At 32.1% G+C, this 18487-nt stretch overlaps 1 protein-coding gene across 8 annotated transcripts in view; it reads left to right on the plus strand.

Annotated features, from left to right (window-relative positions):
• Window positions 1-18487, plus strand: part of LOC140447185 (uncharacterized) — a 232029-nt gene that overhangs the window by 131255 nt on the left and 82287 nt on the right. The window contains exon 1 of one of the 8 annotated variants that reach the window (XM_072539694.1): window positions 2805-3027. The exons of the other annotated variants lie outside the window; for them this stretch is intronic. Within the exon in view, the coding sequence (XP_072395795.1) occupies window positions 2891-3027 (137 nt within the window). The 5' untranslated portion in view covers window positions 2805-2890. Of the gene's footprint in view, window positions 1-2804; window positions 3028-18487 lie in introns of those variants that run through there. 8 annotated transcript variants of the gene reach the window in all.

Here is an 18487-nt window from a genome sequence, read left to right on the forward strand (position 1 = left end):
GTACACTACTATCAAGCATTCGACTGGTATTAGCTAAACTAAAAAATTCCAGGACTGGCTTTGGAAAAATTAATTTAGGGATTCGTATTAAATATTACACTCTGTATAAATTTTTTTTAAAATCCAATAAGTGATTTTCAAACTACATAAATAGCCAATGAAAACGACATATGCGACAATGTTGTCGCACTTTTATTAAATTTTTAGTGAACGATCAAATCTTACCAAAAATAGAACAACCATAATGAAGTATCAAATTATAAGGTATTAATTTAAACAAATGTTATAAATTTCAAACATTTTAATTAAAATGAGTTCCTACAACATAATCTAATACGTAGAAAATTAACATCTTTACTGTCACTTTGTATTATCTCTACGATAGAATCAATTGTTTTTCAATTTTAAATTTTTACTCATAGATCGTATTGGGGCATTATTTTCGATAAATAATAAATTAAATTGATTAAAAAGTCAAACCTCTTGTATGTGTTAGTTTTTGTTGATTGTAAATGATTAAAATTTTATGTCAAATAATAATACATTCCATCAACTGTACTAAATAAAAATAAATCTAAAAAAGTTTAAAATGAAGGTTGGCGTTGACCGTTTGACGTTTCTTGATATTTTATACCCATTGTCATTATTGTCATTATCAATTGCTATTTATGTGTACAAGAATACATATTTCTTCTGTCATATCTACGTTAAGTACATTGTGTTAGTTTTGGTAGAGCTTTTGTTACTTTCGTTCAAAATGCCACATCAGTTTTCGACCACAGAATATACAGACATAATATTTGTTTATGGATTCTGTAATGGGAATGGTAGGGCTGCTAGTAAAGAATATCGCAGGAGATTTCCTAATCGTCGAACTAGTCATCCAACATTTGGGTCAGTTTTTAATTATTTGCGAGAAAATGGCACTTTTCCTAGTGGAACAACAGAGCGACATGTAGATGAAGCGCAGGAAGATGACATTATGGACGCCGTTACTATGAACCCTACAATAAGCACTAGACAAGTAAGTCGAGAACTCAATGTTACTCAATCAAAAGTAAGTAGAGTCTTAGAAAAAAATAATCTATACCCATATCACATTCAAATGGTTCAGCGACTACATGCTGGAGATGAGATCGATAGGTTGGAATTTTGTAGATGGATTAACAATAATCGACCAACGCTATACAGGAAACTATTTACAGATGAAGCCCAATGTACCAGAGACGGGATAAATAATTCACGAAATTCACATGTGTGGGCAGAAGAAAATCCCCATGCTATTCGAGAACGTCGTTCTCAGTTAAGGTTTTCGGTTAACGTGTGGATTGGTGTCATAAATAACCAATTAATAGGTCCTCACTTTTTTGATGGTCCTTTAACAGGGCAGGTCTATTTGAACTTTCTACAAAATATTTTGCCGAATTTGCTTGCCAACGCGAACGTTGCTATCCGAGGGATGTATTTTCAGCATGATAGGGCACCCCCACACTTTTTACTGGCAGTGAGACAACATCTCAATAATGTTTATGGCAACAGGTGGATAGGACGTGCAGGTCCTATTTCGTGGCCTTCAAGATCCCCTGATTTCAATCCCGTTGATTACCATATTTGGGGACGATTTAGTTTACGCAGTGAATATTAATAACCGACAACAATTAATTGATAGAATTATACATTGTTGTAATACTATTAGAAACGATCCCCAGAGTATCCGTAATTCAATACGTCAATTAACAATTCGGCAACAAAAATGTGTACAGGCCGCAGGGTTCCATTTCGAAAATCTATTTTGAATTATTTTTATTTTGTTACCATTATTGTAACTTTTCCAGTTCTAATTTATGGGTTTATCATAACTATGTACATATTTTTAGTTTTTTTTTAAAATTATTCTTCGTTATTGTTAGTAGTTACTGTTTTTTTGTTGTGCAGTGACTCAGTTTATCATTTCAATTAAAATGTTTGAAATTTATAACATTTGTTTAAATTAATTACCTTATAATTTGATACTTCATTTTGGTTGTTCTATTTTTGGTAAGATTTGATCGTTCACTAAAAATTTAATAAAAGTGCAACAACATTAAATTAATTTTTCCAAAGCCAGTCCTGGAATTTTTTAGTTTAGCTAATACCAGTTGAATGCTTGATAGTAGTGTACTGTATCATGCAAAAATTAAAAAAATCAAATGAGCCGTATAAACACTACAGTAAAATGAAATAAATCGTCAATTACACAAATCACCCTGTTAATTAATAAAGAAGAGGAGTTGACATTTTTTAGTGGCCACATGATATGCTCCCTGAGGGACTCTACATATGGTAGAAGTATGTAAAGTTCCTGATGACTCACCCTGTATAATATTTAGGGGAACTTCTCTATTATACAGAAGATTGATTACATCTTTGAGTCTTATTCTGTCAAACGCTTCAATCGACACAGAAATGCTGGTCTATTATACTCTAGTGATTTCTCAGTAGAGTAGTAGAGATTTGCTTTATAACGAATATTGCATCTGTACACGATCTTCCACTACCTAAACCCTGTTGTTCATCCCCTAAACTTATCCTCTGATTTATTAGCACTTGTAAAATTTTAGTTGTAAGTTTCAGCGTAATATTTAACAAATTTATACCTCTGTAGTTTTCTGGTTGTTTTTTTTTAAGTTGTAGTCAAAAATATTCAATATTTTATTTGTCACCAGGTGTTCGATTACGAATTGAACTTTGATTTTAATATTATTAATTTATTAGATTAAATTAACAAAGATAAGATAAATCTAAAAATTGTATTACTTCATTCGCGTAGGTTATTACGAATCGGAGGTGTCAAAACCGTAATCACTGTAAACGTTTAATTTGTTGTTAACAGTTTGTGAGTAAGTTTAAGATGGACACACTTAATTTTTCGAATCATGCTGCGGTTCTCTTTCGGAGGTATATGCGAAGAAAGGCAAAGAAAAAAAGCGAGAGTAGTATTGGTAGTTGTGAACTGGATAATATTTCTATTTGTAGTTCGGGATCAGAGTGAGTAGTTTTTTACAGTGAGATCATTTTTACGAAAGCTTATTACTAAACACAGTAAATATTTGATTGTTAATGATAGTCGTGATAAGTCCCTTTATTTAAAAATCCTATTACAGTCCTACCAGAGATCTAAGAGTCATTAATATTATTATAGATAAGTCGTTACCCTAATATTACAAGGTTGTATGTAACAATATTGCTAATTTGAGAAAAATCGATTTAAAAAAATGAGCTTTCATAAAAATCAAATTGTTTTATATATTTTAAATTTGAATTTAAATTAAAAATGTACATATGTATTAAAGGTGATTTAAAGAAAAAATTAACAAAAAATTGGTTTTTGTATTAGAAGAAAAGGTATTTGAAAAAAAAACATAGAACCTTGATATAGCAAGAAAATTTTACTTATTTAAAAAATTAACATAGAACTTTGTTAACTACAAAAAAAACAAATTAAATCTTATTTTTGGAGGAAAATGCACTCGTAGTATTCCTTATCAACTTCAGGGATATACTTGAACATAGATTTTAGGGCATCTATCTTATTTGGGGGAAGTACAACAGCCTTATCACATTTTTTTAATTGAAGCGGAATGAGTGGTTCTGTTTCGGTTTTAACATGACCTTTTCGTAATTTTCTTTGATGTAAATTTACAGTTTTTAGCTCTTTGGTTGGATCAAAAGTATCTTTATACTTCAGTTCAAAAAAAGATTTAGAAAATTCTAATGCTACTACTTTTGAAAATGGTACAGCGTTGTAGTTCAGTTGGCTGGAAAAAGACTGAAAATCTATAAAATGTTCTTGTTTCATTTGAATTATTGTATATGAATTTTGTCGGTTTACTTTTAATAGGTAGCGCAGAAGTGATATAGGAGAATAATATTCTACTTTATTCAACGTTCTTTCAATTGCACTGTGGATTGCATCGACCTCTTGAATACAAGCATGTCCTGGAACAGAAAATTTCATGCAAATATTTTGCACATTCTGATGTTTTTGAATTAGGTAACTGAGAGCATAACTCATAAAACTGTTTCGGTTCTGTGGGACGCAGCTATCGCTCCACAAAATAATTTTTGTAAACTCTGGATGGTCCTCCAACACTTTTCCTACTATTTTATAAACTGCGCTTGCAATGTCATTTCCCTTTCTTCCATGTAAAGCTTCTGTCCACACGGCACAATATACCTTTTTCACAACCGAAAGGTGACCGGTCATATTGTACACATTTAATTTGCTCTTATAAAAGAAATTTTTTATGTCTGCTTTTGGACATGTCAAAACATTTTCCAGATCAAAACATAATAAAGGTATTCCGCTTTCTTTATCTCTTTGTTTTTCTTCTCTCATATACTCTTTCTCTTTCAAATGATCAGTATATCTTCGTTGTGATTCTTCGTCTTCCCTCTTCTCCATTTTTCTTAATTTTATTTCTTCGCAGGTATCACATCTATCTTTTCTTGGTTTGTGAAAAGCTATATTAAAATAGTTGCAAAATATTTTTCTGTAGACAGCAAAAGAAACTGGATTTTTTTTTGCATTCTCCAGCAAAATCCAAATAAAGCTCATACAATTTTTTGATACTTAATCCGCTTTCTAAATACTCTTTATTAGTTTTTTTGCGAGAGTAATGGGATTCCACTCTTGGAATCATGTTAATGTGCTCCTTGACCAAGTTACTATCTTCGAGTGATGTTACCCGTTTTTGATGTTTGCCTTGTTTACTTTCGGGTAAGGTTTTGGTGGAAGTTTTATTGTTGTGCACCGTATAAATTGGTTTCTGGCTTATGCATAAAGTCCCAGTGTAAAAAGCCTTGCAAACTTGGATCTTTTGATTATTTATCTCAAAATAAAACCTAAAACTTTTGCTTTTTCTCGAATTTTCTGGATTTTTGCCTTTTCTTCGTCTCCAAGGAGTCTCAGCTTCTGTGGTATGCAAAATATAGTTTTTCTTTTCGATGGCTGAGAGTAAATAATAGTTTTTAAAAATTTCCTTCCTTTGTTCGTCGCTAATTTGACGCGAGCACTTCATTCTGCACTTTTGTACACAATCTTTTTTATTCCTATTATAGCAGGTACTACCTTTTTTCGAGTAGAAATATACTCTAGACCTTGATCAAATAAAGATTTTCTTTTGTTACATGTCCATTCAGAAGTGTTTTTCTGTCGTTTTCTAGTAAATATCTTTTTATCTTTTATTATATTATGAGTTGCTTCTTCTAGTAAAATTTCTTCGGAAATATGTCCAATATTATTTGTATCATCGAAATCAGAATGGTCTGGTTCTAGAATCTTAATTTTGTTATCTTCTGAAGACGGGATTTTCTTGGTGAATTCTGGAACTAAAGTTGTAGAACTGCTAGGTATATTTCTAAAATAAAAATAAAAAAAATGTTTTCGCGATTTAGTTAAACAAAATAATTGTCAAAAATATTACCTATTTAAGTTAGACTGCAAGTCACCAGAACCAGAGTTAGATGCATTTTTAATCTTAATATTGCTAACAACTATGATTGGGGCCTTTTTATTCTTTGGAGTGTGAATGATTGAGGTGGAAGACGAACTAGGAGCTTTTCTAAAACAAATTAGTTTTTAAATAGTAACAACAAGCTAAATTATAAAAAGAAATTAATAAAATGTTACGCTGTTTAATTTTTTTTGTTTAGCAAATCATGCCTACCTGCTTGAATCCGTTTCTGAGTTAGTTTCGTCATCACTTTCGCTGCTACTTATTGACACGGGAATATTAATAACACGTCCACGAATTTTAAGTCTGAAACAAAGAACTTTTTGTAAAAAAAGAAATAAAAAATAAAAACCTAACCTCACAATATAAGATATAGAAAAATCTTACCTGCATTCTTTCATCTTCGATGATTTTTGAACTGGTAATACGTAATCCTCATCATCATCAGAGTCTTGGACATAGTCATCACTTAAATTACTCATTTTTTTTTTATTCTAGACACAAATAACACTCTCGAAAACGCTTGCGATTTGTATTATAAATACAGGAACATAACCTCACTTTTACAAAAAATACAATAACAAGGTTGTATGTTACAACATAGAACCATGTAATATTTAGATTTTAATCAAATTTTAAATTCCAAAGTTCTATGTTTACCATAGAACTTTGCTATTCATATAAAGCATAATTTTGTACATACACCCTTGGTTTTTTTAATATTACCAGAGTTGTATGTGAGCAAACTAATTTCCATACAAATTGTGATGTAGTGCTAGTCACATAGAACTTTGTAATATTGAAAACTTAATTTAGTAAAAAATGTTACATAGAACCTTGTAATATTAGGGTAACGAAGTGTCTACCGCAAGGCAGCGGGGGATCGCTTCTGGACAGGATCGTACTTTTATTTTCGATTTGCATTACTTATTCGATTGATAGGTGTGTTTAAAAGCCGGTCGTTATCATTGTCTACTAAAGTTATAATAGTTGCAAAAATATTTACATACATTACATTCACATATTTACAAAACTTTATCATTTCTATCTGTCAGATAGCCAAGCGGGCTAGGCCGATTCTCATTCGCTTCACTGTCGAAGGGTTCAGTGGATGTGGGTTCGAGCCCCAGCTCGGTGTACAGAAAAATAAAAAAAAGGCTAACGCAGCAGTTTAAAATTCTAGATGAATCTGCGGCTTAGACTAGAATATGCTGGTGTCTGATCGGCCTATGGTGAAGCAGTACGGCAAGAGATAAGGGCTTGCGGCTCGGTGATACTCCTCCATAGATCCCAGTTATCAACTGAATTTAAAAATATTTACATAAATTACGTATACATAGAAAGTTTACCATTTATACATACAATTCAAAAAGTACTTACTTTTAAAAAAATTACATGGACAAGTCAGTTTCACTATCACTGGCGTTATCTAGACCTATAATAATTGTTTCTTTGAGCAACCTATCTAGATTTTTCCAGCTGTCATTGGTTATTACCTTCATTTCTTATTGAATTAGACGAACCACAGATGAATTTAGAGTAAGCGAAACATTACTTCTCCTTACCCATGCTTTTAGCTCATGCCATATGTGTTCAATTTGAACATACAATAGTAAGTCTGGTCTGGAAGGAAGGTTTTTTCTGGTCAAAAATGATTTTAAAGTTTCAAGTAATTGTTTTTTAGAATAATTATCTTTATCATATATATCATTTTTCAGCATATATTCCTGGATTCTAAGTTTGGTGTCATTAGAACATGGAACTTTATTCGACCTACGACTGTGGTAGTTGGCATTGTCCATCACAATTACACTGTTTGGTGGTATATTTGGCAATAACTTCGTTGAAAAACAGTTTTTAAATAATTCTGACGTGGTGTCATCATGATAGTCGACACGGGAGTCCTTAATGTTTTAGCATGACAAGTCTAAAGCATTAGGTATAAAACCATATTTTGTTCCAGTATGGATTATTGTAATATGTTTTCCTTTATTTGATGAAGCTTTTGTTGTACAGCGACAAGAAGAATCTGCCCAACCACATTTTGGGACGTCATGGGTGTCAAACCACGTCCCATGCAGATAAACAATTTCCCTTCCACTTTCTCTGTATTTATGAATTTGAATTAAAAATTTCGTCCTCTGTATTCATAGACAAGCAGATTCAATAATCACTTGGCGTTTATCGATTGTTTTTATTTTAAAGCCGTTTTTTAGAAGACATTGCCTTACTGTCTCACTGCAGTACATGTTACAATTTTTTCTTCTAATAATGTCCACATCACTCCGGTCTAGTTTCCTCAACATACCAGCGTCTTTTCTCTTTATTCTACCTACTATCGGTTGTTTTGTTATTGACCACACTGTCTTCATTGGTCTTTGTGTTAAGACTGCCTCTGTTCTTTTTGTACTCTATTTAGAAATAATAAAGTTTTGTAAATATATGAATGTAGTGTATGTAAATATTTTTTCATCTATTATAACTTTAGTAAACAATGACAAAGACCGGCAATATGTTTTCCGTTATTAAAGATATTATTGTTGGAAATGCTGAAAGAGCAGACAAATGCTTTCCACCGTCTTTCTTGTAGAGAACCTATAGTTGCGGTGAATACTTTTAGTTTTGTTTCTAGTTTCTAGTGCAAATTAATAAGAATTTGTTTCTACCCACATGACGAATGTTAATTCTTAAAAAACGACTGAGTTAAGTGGTTTTTACTATTTAAATATGGTGTGGACGTATCTGCCAACACTCTAGGTGTGTAAACATTGATAAGAATAGATAATGTCAATACCAGATTTTAATCAGAACTCCAAAGTAAATAAATACTCATATATACTTATACAAGAATTGCTCTAAAAATTTTTACTAGTAATTGATGCGTTTTCATGGGCAACGATTACAAAATTACCATAAACATTATCAATCTTCTGGCGGCTTATGCAAACTTAGATTTTTCTGTACAGAGAAATGTGGGTTAATTTAATTTTTAAATTTCATATTATTCAATTAATGTTTTTTAACCTTGAAATAACTACCCTGTGAAGTGAAACTGAAAAGAGATATATAAATAGGGCAAAAAAAATTTTAAACTATTTATTACAATTACTTACATAAATGAGAATTTACAATGTTACAATGAGATACATCTGATTAGATAAAAAAAATTCTAGTTAGATTTTATGGTTTAAATGTAGAATACAATAGTATTTTTGTATTTGTACGATTTAGACCAAGTTAATCAATCCCAAATATAAAATATATACTCAAAATTCTACAGTTCACTCGCTTCGATGAGCAGCGATAAAAATCGTGGATAAATTTCACTTGAAGACTTGTAATGACTGATGAACCACGTAAGTGTTTGGAATCACACCATGGTGAAAAGTCTCATGCAGTCAGACGGAATGTCGTCCCATAAACTCACGTATGATGCAAGAAAACCAGTCGATTTTGAGAATCGTACAACAAGAAACATTAGTACATTTATGGTGAGAAGAATGTAGAAGAAACTGGAAGCATCCAAAAGTAAACCCAGTTACCGTAATGAAAAAAACTTAAAAAACAAAATATTGTTTTAGGATTTAGAAAACCAAAACGGAAAATTTACCGGTATGGAAAAATCATAGTTAACTTGTATAATGGATCTTCTCAAGCACTGTTTTCACCAATAACTTATCAAAGACAAAATTTCATTCTTAGTGGTCCGTAGAAAGTAATCCACATTCCGCTTTTTACAGATCGAAACGATATGTAGAGGTGGGAACGAATATATTTTTGTAGAGGCTTTTTTCAGAAAAAGGCATTTTCAGAGTAGAGGCTTTTTTCAGAAAAAGGCATTTTCAGAGAAGAATGGGAGCTGTATATATCAGAGCTGTTTGCAGATAACAGAAATAATATTGCTGAATTTTACCAAAACTGTACTGACGGCACAGAAATTATGAAATGCGAGGTGGAACATGGTATAAATAATGCTAAAATTAGAAAAGCTTGTGGTCCAGATGATACACCAACTGAGTTGCTGAAACTAATAGAGGATGATAACATAAAAGTAGTAGTAAGACTTTTAATTCAATATATAACACCGTAGTGATTCCCACAGATTGGCTCAAATCCATCTTTGTCACAATACCTAAAAACACAATGCGAGAAAATGCTCAGAATATCGATTAATTAGCCTAATGAGCCACACTCAATTTTCCTAAGAATACTTTCAGATTTAGACGCAAATGCGAAAAAGATCTCGAAGATACCCAATTTGGTTTTAGAAATGCTATGGGAACCAGGGAGGCAGTTTTTGCGCTTAACATCCTATTACAAAAATGCCATGACCAAAGAAAAGATGTATTTGCATGTTTTGTGGATTTCGAGAAAGCATTCGATAAAGTACAGCATGTAAAATTAATGCAAATACTGAAAAATATCGGAATAGATGACAAGGATATTCGTGTCGTTAAAAATTTGTACTGGAATCAAACTGCTATCGTAAAAATTGAAGATAACTACACCGATGAAATCTCCATACAACGAGGAGTCAGACAAGGTTGCATTTTGTTGCCAACATTGTTCAATGTTTACTCGGACCAGTTAGTGCAGAAGTGTAGACGATAAAAGTATTGATCATGAACAAAATTGAAACATTGGAAATGTGGGTTCATAGACGAATGCTGAAGATGCCTTGGACTGCAAGGAAAACTAATGAAGAAGTACTAAGAAGCGTCAACAAAGATAGAGAACTGCTAAAGGCTGTTAAACATCGAAAAATATCTTATCTGGAACATATCGTAATGGGAAATCGATATAAAATATTACAACTCACCCTTAAAGGCAAAATAGAGGGCCGTAGAGGTGTAGGAAGGAAACGGGTTTCTTGGTTGAGGAACATTCGAGAATGGACTCGAATATCAAATGCGGAACTATTATTCCATATTTCAGAAGATCGAAAAGCCTTCGCAATGGTGATCGCCAACGTCGGATGATTCTGATATGACACTCGAAGAAGAAGAAGACGAGGATTTTAACTGTAACATATTTTCAGAAAGTATAAGACAGAAATCCACAAGGAAAGTAAATTCCTGTTTAAAATAAAACAGCTGTAACTACCCTTTGGTAGTTAGGTATATTGACATACTTAACCTAAACAAGTATATTCTTTAGCTTCCTTAAATTTTTGGTAAATTGTGATCTCAAGATGCGCAGCATATTGCTGTATCTATTCATATAATTATCACATTAACATGAAGTCCCAAGAAAACATATTTTTTAATCGAATGGGGGTAATATACCCTTCTTGCAGCCATATCTTCCATAAAAGTGTTACTTTTAGTTGGCTAATAAAAAAATCATTATGTCAAGAAAAAGTTTTTTTTCAGGACTGTAGTAAACTGGATAGACAAAAAAACTTGTCTCTTTTATTCTTCACCTATGTTTCATAAATATATATATATATATATATATATATATATATATATATATATATATATATATATATATATATATATATATATATATATATATATATATTAACACTATAACAACTGCGTTATTCGATCTATTCTTACCTAATACTTGTGTACTTTATACACTTAAATAAATCGTATTGTATCATTTATAGCTTATGATCATTCCCATGAAACAAATTATCACTTAACGATCAGTTGGCATGACTATCTTCATTTATAAGTATATTACGACGCCTACAATTTTTTGATTAAAAGAATTGAAAAGTACAATTTTTGTGGGTTAGTTATTTATCCAAGCAAGTGAAAAAATGAAAGATTCGTAAGTAAAAACCCTTTACATGATTTTTTTTTCAGTTTGTTAAGGCATTGAATCATTTTAATTTACTCATTGTTGATATATTCGCTGCATATTATTTTTTTATTATTATTGTTTTGAACATCTTGTCTAACAGATGCCCACGTTTATCTACCTTTAGAACAAACAAATTTCTATTGAAGTATCTCTATCTTTAAGTAACAAATGACTCCGACACTTTGCTTATGTATAAGAGGTTTGAGTTAAATTGGCTAAAAGTTTGCAGAGAGGTAGGTAATGCTCATCAAAAGTTATTTTTGCCTCAAGACTCAGAAATCAAGTGTTTCTGAGTTATGAGAGTTCAAAGTGTCGATTTTTATTCCATTTGAATAATACACATTTGTATAATTTACAAGATGTTAATTAATAAGTACAACAAATTTCAGGGAATGATTCAGTATAAAAAAATAAATAACAGTTTGCTATATTAACTTAGATATGTTTGCAAATGCTTCGTTTTCCAAAATATGGGCTGTTGAAAGTTTTCAAATGAAAGGTGGCGGGTTTTAAGAGGTATAAGTCCTTTATATAGTCTTTTTCCATCATAATGATAGCACATTATGTATGCAAATCCTCAACAGGTCAAAACACCATAGGCGTCACCCTATACTTGTTTTGAAATAAATAAAAAAAATTAATATTTTAAGATGCCGTCAACAATTCATTATCTTTTAAAAAATCTTCTGTAAAATAAGTGTCCACTAATCTCACTATACCTTTTTTGTGCGTAAAAAACGTCGGTATATATGCCACATGATTATTGTTAATTATACACGGGTGATTAACGAGAGAATTCAATGTTTCACGAAATAAATTAATGTAAACAGTAATTTAAAGGTGATTATTGTTTTCTATACAAGTTATCGCCTGAAACAAAAAGAATACCTTCTTTGAACGATTACCTGGAATTACTGATAAGGCTTCACTAATGATAGTTTAAGTAGTTTTTATGCCACATTACAGCTTATGCCAATAATATAAATTAGAAATTGTTTGCATCTTCCATTTAGTTTGTAGATGTACATTGTTCATGTCTTACCTACCTACGTTTTTGGTGTCGATATTTTGTTATTTGCATTTAAAAATGACGGCGACAACAGGTTTTATCCCGGTTAAATGTAGTTTTAAAGGTGCCTTCAGTCTAAGAGAGAAAAATATAATATTAAATGTACACGATGCACTTGTACATCAACGCCCTTTAAGTAATGTTCGTGAAATCGTTAACATGTGTTCAAATATGACAGGGGTTGGAAAAGCAACAATTTATAGATTCCTAAAAGAAAGAAAAGGAGGAACTGTTTTATCTCCCAAGAAGAGTGGAGGAAGTAAACCCTTGGAAATTGAAGAAATTCATAAAAACATGATAAGACGCAGCGTCCACTCATTTTTTTTAACAAAGAATTTCCAACATTGGACAAAATCCAAACATTAATTAGAGAAAACGAAGAGTTAAAAATCATAAGCAACAAGAAATTATGAGGACTATTGAGACAGATGGGATTTCGTTGGCAAAAGAATAGAAGAAAATCCGTTTTAATTGAAAAAGATTACATTGTATGTTGGAGACGTGATTATCTAAAAACTATTAAAAAGTACCGAGAAGAAGGGAAAACAATTTTTTATTTGGACGAGACTTGGATTTGGATTATTAAGTTTTGCCTCAAAATCAACCAAAGATTACCACGAGGAAATGACTGCTGACGTTTTTGAAGAATATTTTGAGCAAATGTTGGATTTAATCCCAAAAAATTCTGTCATAGTCATGGATAATGCTAGTTACCATTCAAGACTAGCAAAAAAATTGCCAACAACGGCATGGAAAAAAGGAGAGATAATCGAATGGTTGGATAAACACGCAATTGGTTACAAGGAGAATTCGACAAAAAAGGAATTATTACCTATTGTAAGGCAACATAAAGCAGCTTATAAAAAATATATAATTGATGAAATGGCATTAAACCGTGATGTAATAATTTTACGTTTACCCCCATACCACTGTGATCTGAATCCGATAGAAAATATATGGTCTCAAGTAAAGGGTGAAGTCGGACGCAACAACAAAACTTTTAAATTAGAAGACTTACAACAATTATTAGAACATTCCTTATCAAAAGTAACTCCAGAAAATTGGAAAAATGCTGTTAGTCATGCTCACAAGGAAGAAAATAAAATGTGGAATTTGGATAATATGACTGATGCAATACTTGAACCGGTAATAATTAACATTGGAGTTGAAGATTCCTTAGATTCTGAAGAAAGCAGTGAATCTGAAATGGAATTTGATTAAAATAATATTCATTTTTTTACAAATCGGCCCCTGTTACGGCTACAAATTATTTTATATATAAACAATAAAATAAACATCTTACATTTCTTGCAAATTCATTAGTACCTGTTAATCTCCATCACTCCGACACTGGCAACTTTATTTAGGGATTAGTAACCCTCAAAACTATTGTATTCTATTCTGCTCCAACCTTTATACCTGGTGGTCATACTCAATTTAAAATTGTTTTCCTCTATACTTCTGTAAACTTGTTGACAAATATCTATTTTTCATTGAGTCACCCGTATCAACAGTTTAGGGATTTGCATACATAATGTGCTATCAATATCATGGAAATGGGGTATAGTTATTTCGCATTTTTTGCCATAAAATTAAGAATTTTATATTCACCATTGGCGCACATACAAGTAATAGTCTGATCGTAAATAGTATATGGATAGTAAATGATACGCCACTGAGATATTTTAAATTAAAAATCATTTTTGAATTCTTCGTTTATTTTGCCATAAAAAAGCTCTATTCCTTTGTTTTCATATGCCGTTTTTATGCAAAAAAAAATAAAACAATGCTACAAAAAATGTTCAAAATGGCCTCCCTGAAGGTGACGCAATAATCAACTCTTAGCTTCATTAGCTATCGTATTCGTGCAGAGAGGTGGCTTTTGGCATACTAATCAAAAGTTCTCAGTGCCAAAAGACTCAGAAATCAATTGTTTCTAAGTCCATTTTTCAAAATCATGAATTTGGAAATGAACCATCCCACACATTCAATAAACGGCATCTGTATCTCAATAAACATGAATATGATATCGGATTGAGATATCTTAATCTTTCTCTGTCAAAAAAAAAAAAGGGATATCCTAGGTAGAATATCCATGTGGGTATCCTGGTGGAATATCCCGGTAGGATATATAGGGCTGATAATTGATACGATATCAACAGGAATATCCTACCAGTATAACTACCCTGTAGTCATTCCGACATTGTATGCATGTTTATTAAGATTGAATGTGTGGAATGATACATTTCCAAATTCATGATCATCAAAAATGGACTAAAAATCAACACTTTAAAGCTCTAGGACTCAGACACAATTAATTTCTCAGTCAATATAACTGAAATTAAAAAAAAATCCACAAGGAAAATAAATTCCTGCAGCTGGCTGTATACCACGTATCACAAAAAGAGGTTTAAATCTTTGTATGTAGGTATATTTGAAAAGCCCTTAGAAGGGCTACGTCAAAAAACACAAACGTTTTCGGAATAATAATTCCATCATCAGGTTAAAAGCAGGTTAACATGCCTGAGCCACCAAAATATTAGGGTAAAACCCTTTACAAAAATTAAAGTTACCAAAAAATGTACATGTTGTTGTTAAAAATGAATAATGTTTAATATTATATTAGATTTAACTTCAGGCAACATATAACCATGGCTCACGTGAGTACCAGCGTCCGGAGGGTAGACCTCTTCAAACGGACTTTGAAAAAGTTTTCAAATTTTTCTTCACAGGTTACGCCCCCTAGCGGTTAACCCAGAAACTTAAAAGTTATTTCCAGCAATTTATCTTGGCCACTTTTACCAAGGATTTTTTTCTCCTAGAGTTATAACATGAATAGTTTCTGATATATAGCCGAGAGATCGGCTTATTGGACCACCCGGTACAAATATCACAGAATTATACAATTTTGGAACCAGCGATTTATTAGGGATAACGATTATGACTAATATGTTAATTAATCTCAGTATTATCAAACCGATAAGTAAGAAATGCACACCTGCAGTTATTATAAAAACAAAATTGTATTTATAACAAACTTTGTATTTATTTTATAACGTAGTTTTTAAGTATGTTTTAAAATGTTTTTAATCATACTGATAATATATTTGTAGTAAATAATCATCTATATTTAAAAACCTCTAATCAGTTGTATTATTTACTATTACATATTGTAATCTCCCCCGCGATCTACGCTTATCTAAGTGTAAAGGAGCAGGATATGTGTCGTTTTATCATTAACAATACGTTTTACTTTTTATATATTGCGCAGAAACTTATATATTTTTGTGATAATTTTATATCATATTCATTATTCTGCAAATGGAAGAAGTATTGTTAATAAACATTTATCATTTTCTCCCACTATATAGTTATGTCGTTTCAATCGACTATCTATAAGGTATTCAATGTTGGACATAGGCCTCATCTGCAATCCTCAATTTTTCTCTATCCAACCTATGTACCTATGTTTCCAACCGGCGCGGCGTGGTTTTTAGATCATCTAATCATCTCATAATTTGTAACCAATAGTAATAATCAGTGTTTCGCTTCTTTGTCTAATAGTGTGGTCAGAATGTATTTTGCTGTTTGGCTGGTAACATCCTTAACTTTTGTGACCAGGCATATATTTGTTATTTAATATACTATGTAAAAAAGTTTACCGAAAGTTTTCCACGGGAACATATTTATTTATAACAATTATAAAAATTTCCATTGCTCCAAAATAAATAGTTTCCATTGCTCTTTAGTAATACTCTGACAGTCGTATACTATTTTTTATGAATTTAGCAAACATTGTATGTTCGATACACCAATGGTACCAGAACGTCATAAGAAAGGCCAAAGACCTCACAAAGGAAAATAGCAGAAATAAAATTTTTATTAAAAACTTTAAAAAATTTGATTTGACTCCACGGCGCAAACAAAAATGTGGCCGAGGAAAAAATTACATTACGAGATGAAAGAAAAATTCCGAGATATTATCTTGGCAAACAGAAATAACCTGGAAAGATTTTAACGAAAACGATGCAGATCTGGCATCAATATTTCACCAATGACAGCTAGTCGGCGAATAAAGGATCTGTGGTTTTTAAGCTGTGACCCTGCATAAAAGCCGCTATTCACACTAGCCATGAAGGAAAAAAGCTTCAATGGGCTAAAGATCATAAAGATTGGAGCATTGATGATTGGAATCGGGTGAATAACATTACTTAACATTGTTTTTCATTTATGTAGTTTACAGTTGATCAATTTGTCCACGATTCTAAAATAATAATAGAATTCCAGGTTTTTTCGGACAAATTTACGGTGCAGATCCTCATGGATAGAGCTGAATTTATGAGAAGAAGACCTGGCGAAAAATTCAAAGCGGGTTGTATGGTAAGGGTGGTTAAGCACCCCCTGAGCATCATGGTGTGGTCTATCATAAGCAGTCAAGGAAGTGGTAGACTCTATATTGTCGAAGGAACAATGGGGCAAGACCAGTACTTAAGAGTACTACAAACAAAAATGCTTCTCTAAGTCCAGGAGTGGTTCCCGAACAAGAGTTTTACGTTTATGCATGACTCGGCACCTTGTCACAAGCGAAAAACTGTTACAAAAATTCCTTGCTGACAACCAGATAAAGGCGCTCGATTGGCCTGGCAATTCGCCAGATCTGAATCTAATATAAAATCAAATATAAAAAAATGGTTCCAAAAAAGGTATATCGATGGAAGGCAACCGTATAAACCGTGGTTTTCTGTTTTGCGAGACATGCCATTACATTTTACTTTTATTATTCACTCGCATTATGCTGTTCCATTTATTTTAAACGTTTCAACGTTTGGCATTCCTTTCCCAGGTAGCTGTAGCTTCCTCCGTGGTTATTGTTAGTTGTTGCCCTGAAAATCATCAGGGTCTTCTAACTCTAATGCCACAAATTGGTCGCATTGCTCCTATAGTGATCCTTTCCCCGAACATGCTCGTTTTCTAACTCGGCTGCACCGTACTGAAGACGACCAATAGTCAGAAATACGTATATACGGTTGCCTTCCATCTATATACCTTTTTTGGTTTTCTGTTTTGCGAGACATGTCATTACATTTTAATTTTATTATTCACTCGTATTATCCTTTTCCATTTGTTTATATATATATATATATATATATATATATATATATATATATCTTTTGTCCATGATTGGACACTGAATCTTCGCTGAGCCTGCTTTTTGTTTCCTCATGTTCAAGCCGGCTCTGGAGAAGAGAGTTTCTGCGCGGGCCGGCCGTAGCTGGAATTAATAGGATATCCCTGGACAAAGGAGCCATGGTAGGAAATATATCCTGGTTGTTTTTCTACCAAGATAAGATGCCCACGCTGCCGTATATTGTCGCTGAGAAACCTTAATGGTTTAGAATGACCTCCGCTGAACTGTTTGGAAGAGCAGTCAACAAAACCATGATAGCCTTGACGCTAAAAGCCACTGAAGAAGGAAAAGGTTACAATTTATTTTATGACCAGTAAAAAAAGTCAATATGGATTGAATGTTAATTGAAACTTTGTTTATTTGATGTTAATTAATTTGTTATACAGGTAGGTATTATCTGATAATATCGCAGAAATAATTACTCTGTGGTCTGCAAAGTGATATCTAAATAAATATAAAAAAAATAATGAAAATGGTGCTGAATCTTATGTATTAAACTTACATTATTGAATGTGAAAAAGAACTAGATCAAAGTTTAACAATGGTGAGATATCTATTCTGTAAGCTGGTATTTGCTTAACACACTATCCGTACGTTACCTACTTTTGCTACATAAATGTTGTATCGTGAGTCTCTAATTTCGTTTTCCATGTTCGCGGGATTAACGGTTTTAGAATGTGACGGTGTACATTCAGTGGCCGAAAATTTACCAAACTGTAGTGAATGTACTTTACTGCTACAGGATTCTATTGACCTGCTTTCCAAATCTAACGAAAACGTGGACAGATCAATGCAGGACTGGATTAAGGAGAAGCGATGTGATTTATTTTTGTGCTACATGTATAAAAGAACAAAAAGTAAAAATATTTTTACAGAAACGAAGAATGTTAAGAGCAAAAATAAACTGAATAAAATACGGTA

This window comes from Diabrotica undecimpunctata, chromosome 8 (assembly GCF_040954645.1).
Source record: "Diabrotica undecimpunctata isolate CICGRU chromosome 8, icDiaUnde3, whole genome shotgun sequence".
NCBI classification, from domain to species: domain Eukaryota; kingdom Metazoa; phylum Arthropoda; class Insecta; order Coleoptera; family Chrysomelidae; genus Diabrotica; species Diabrotica undecimpunctata.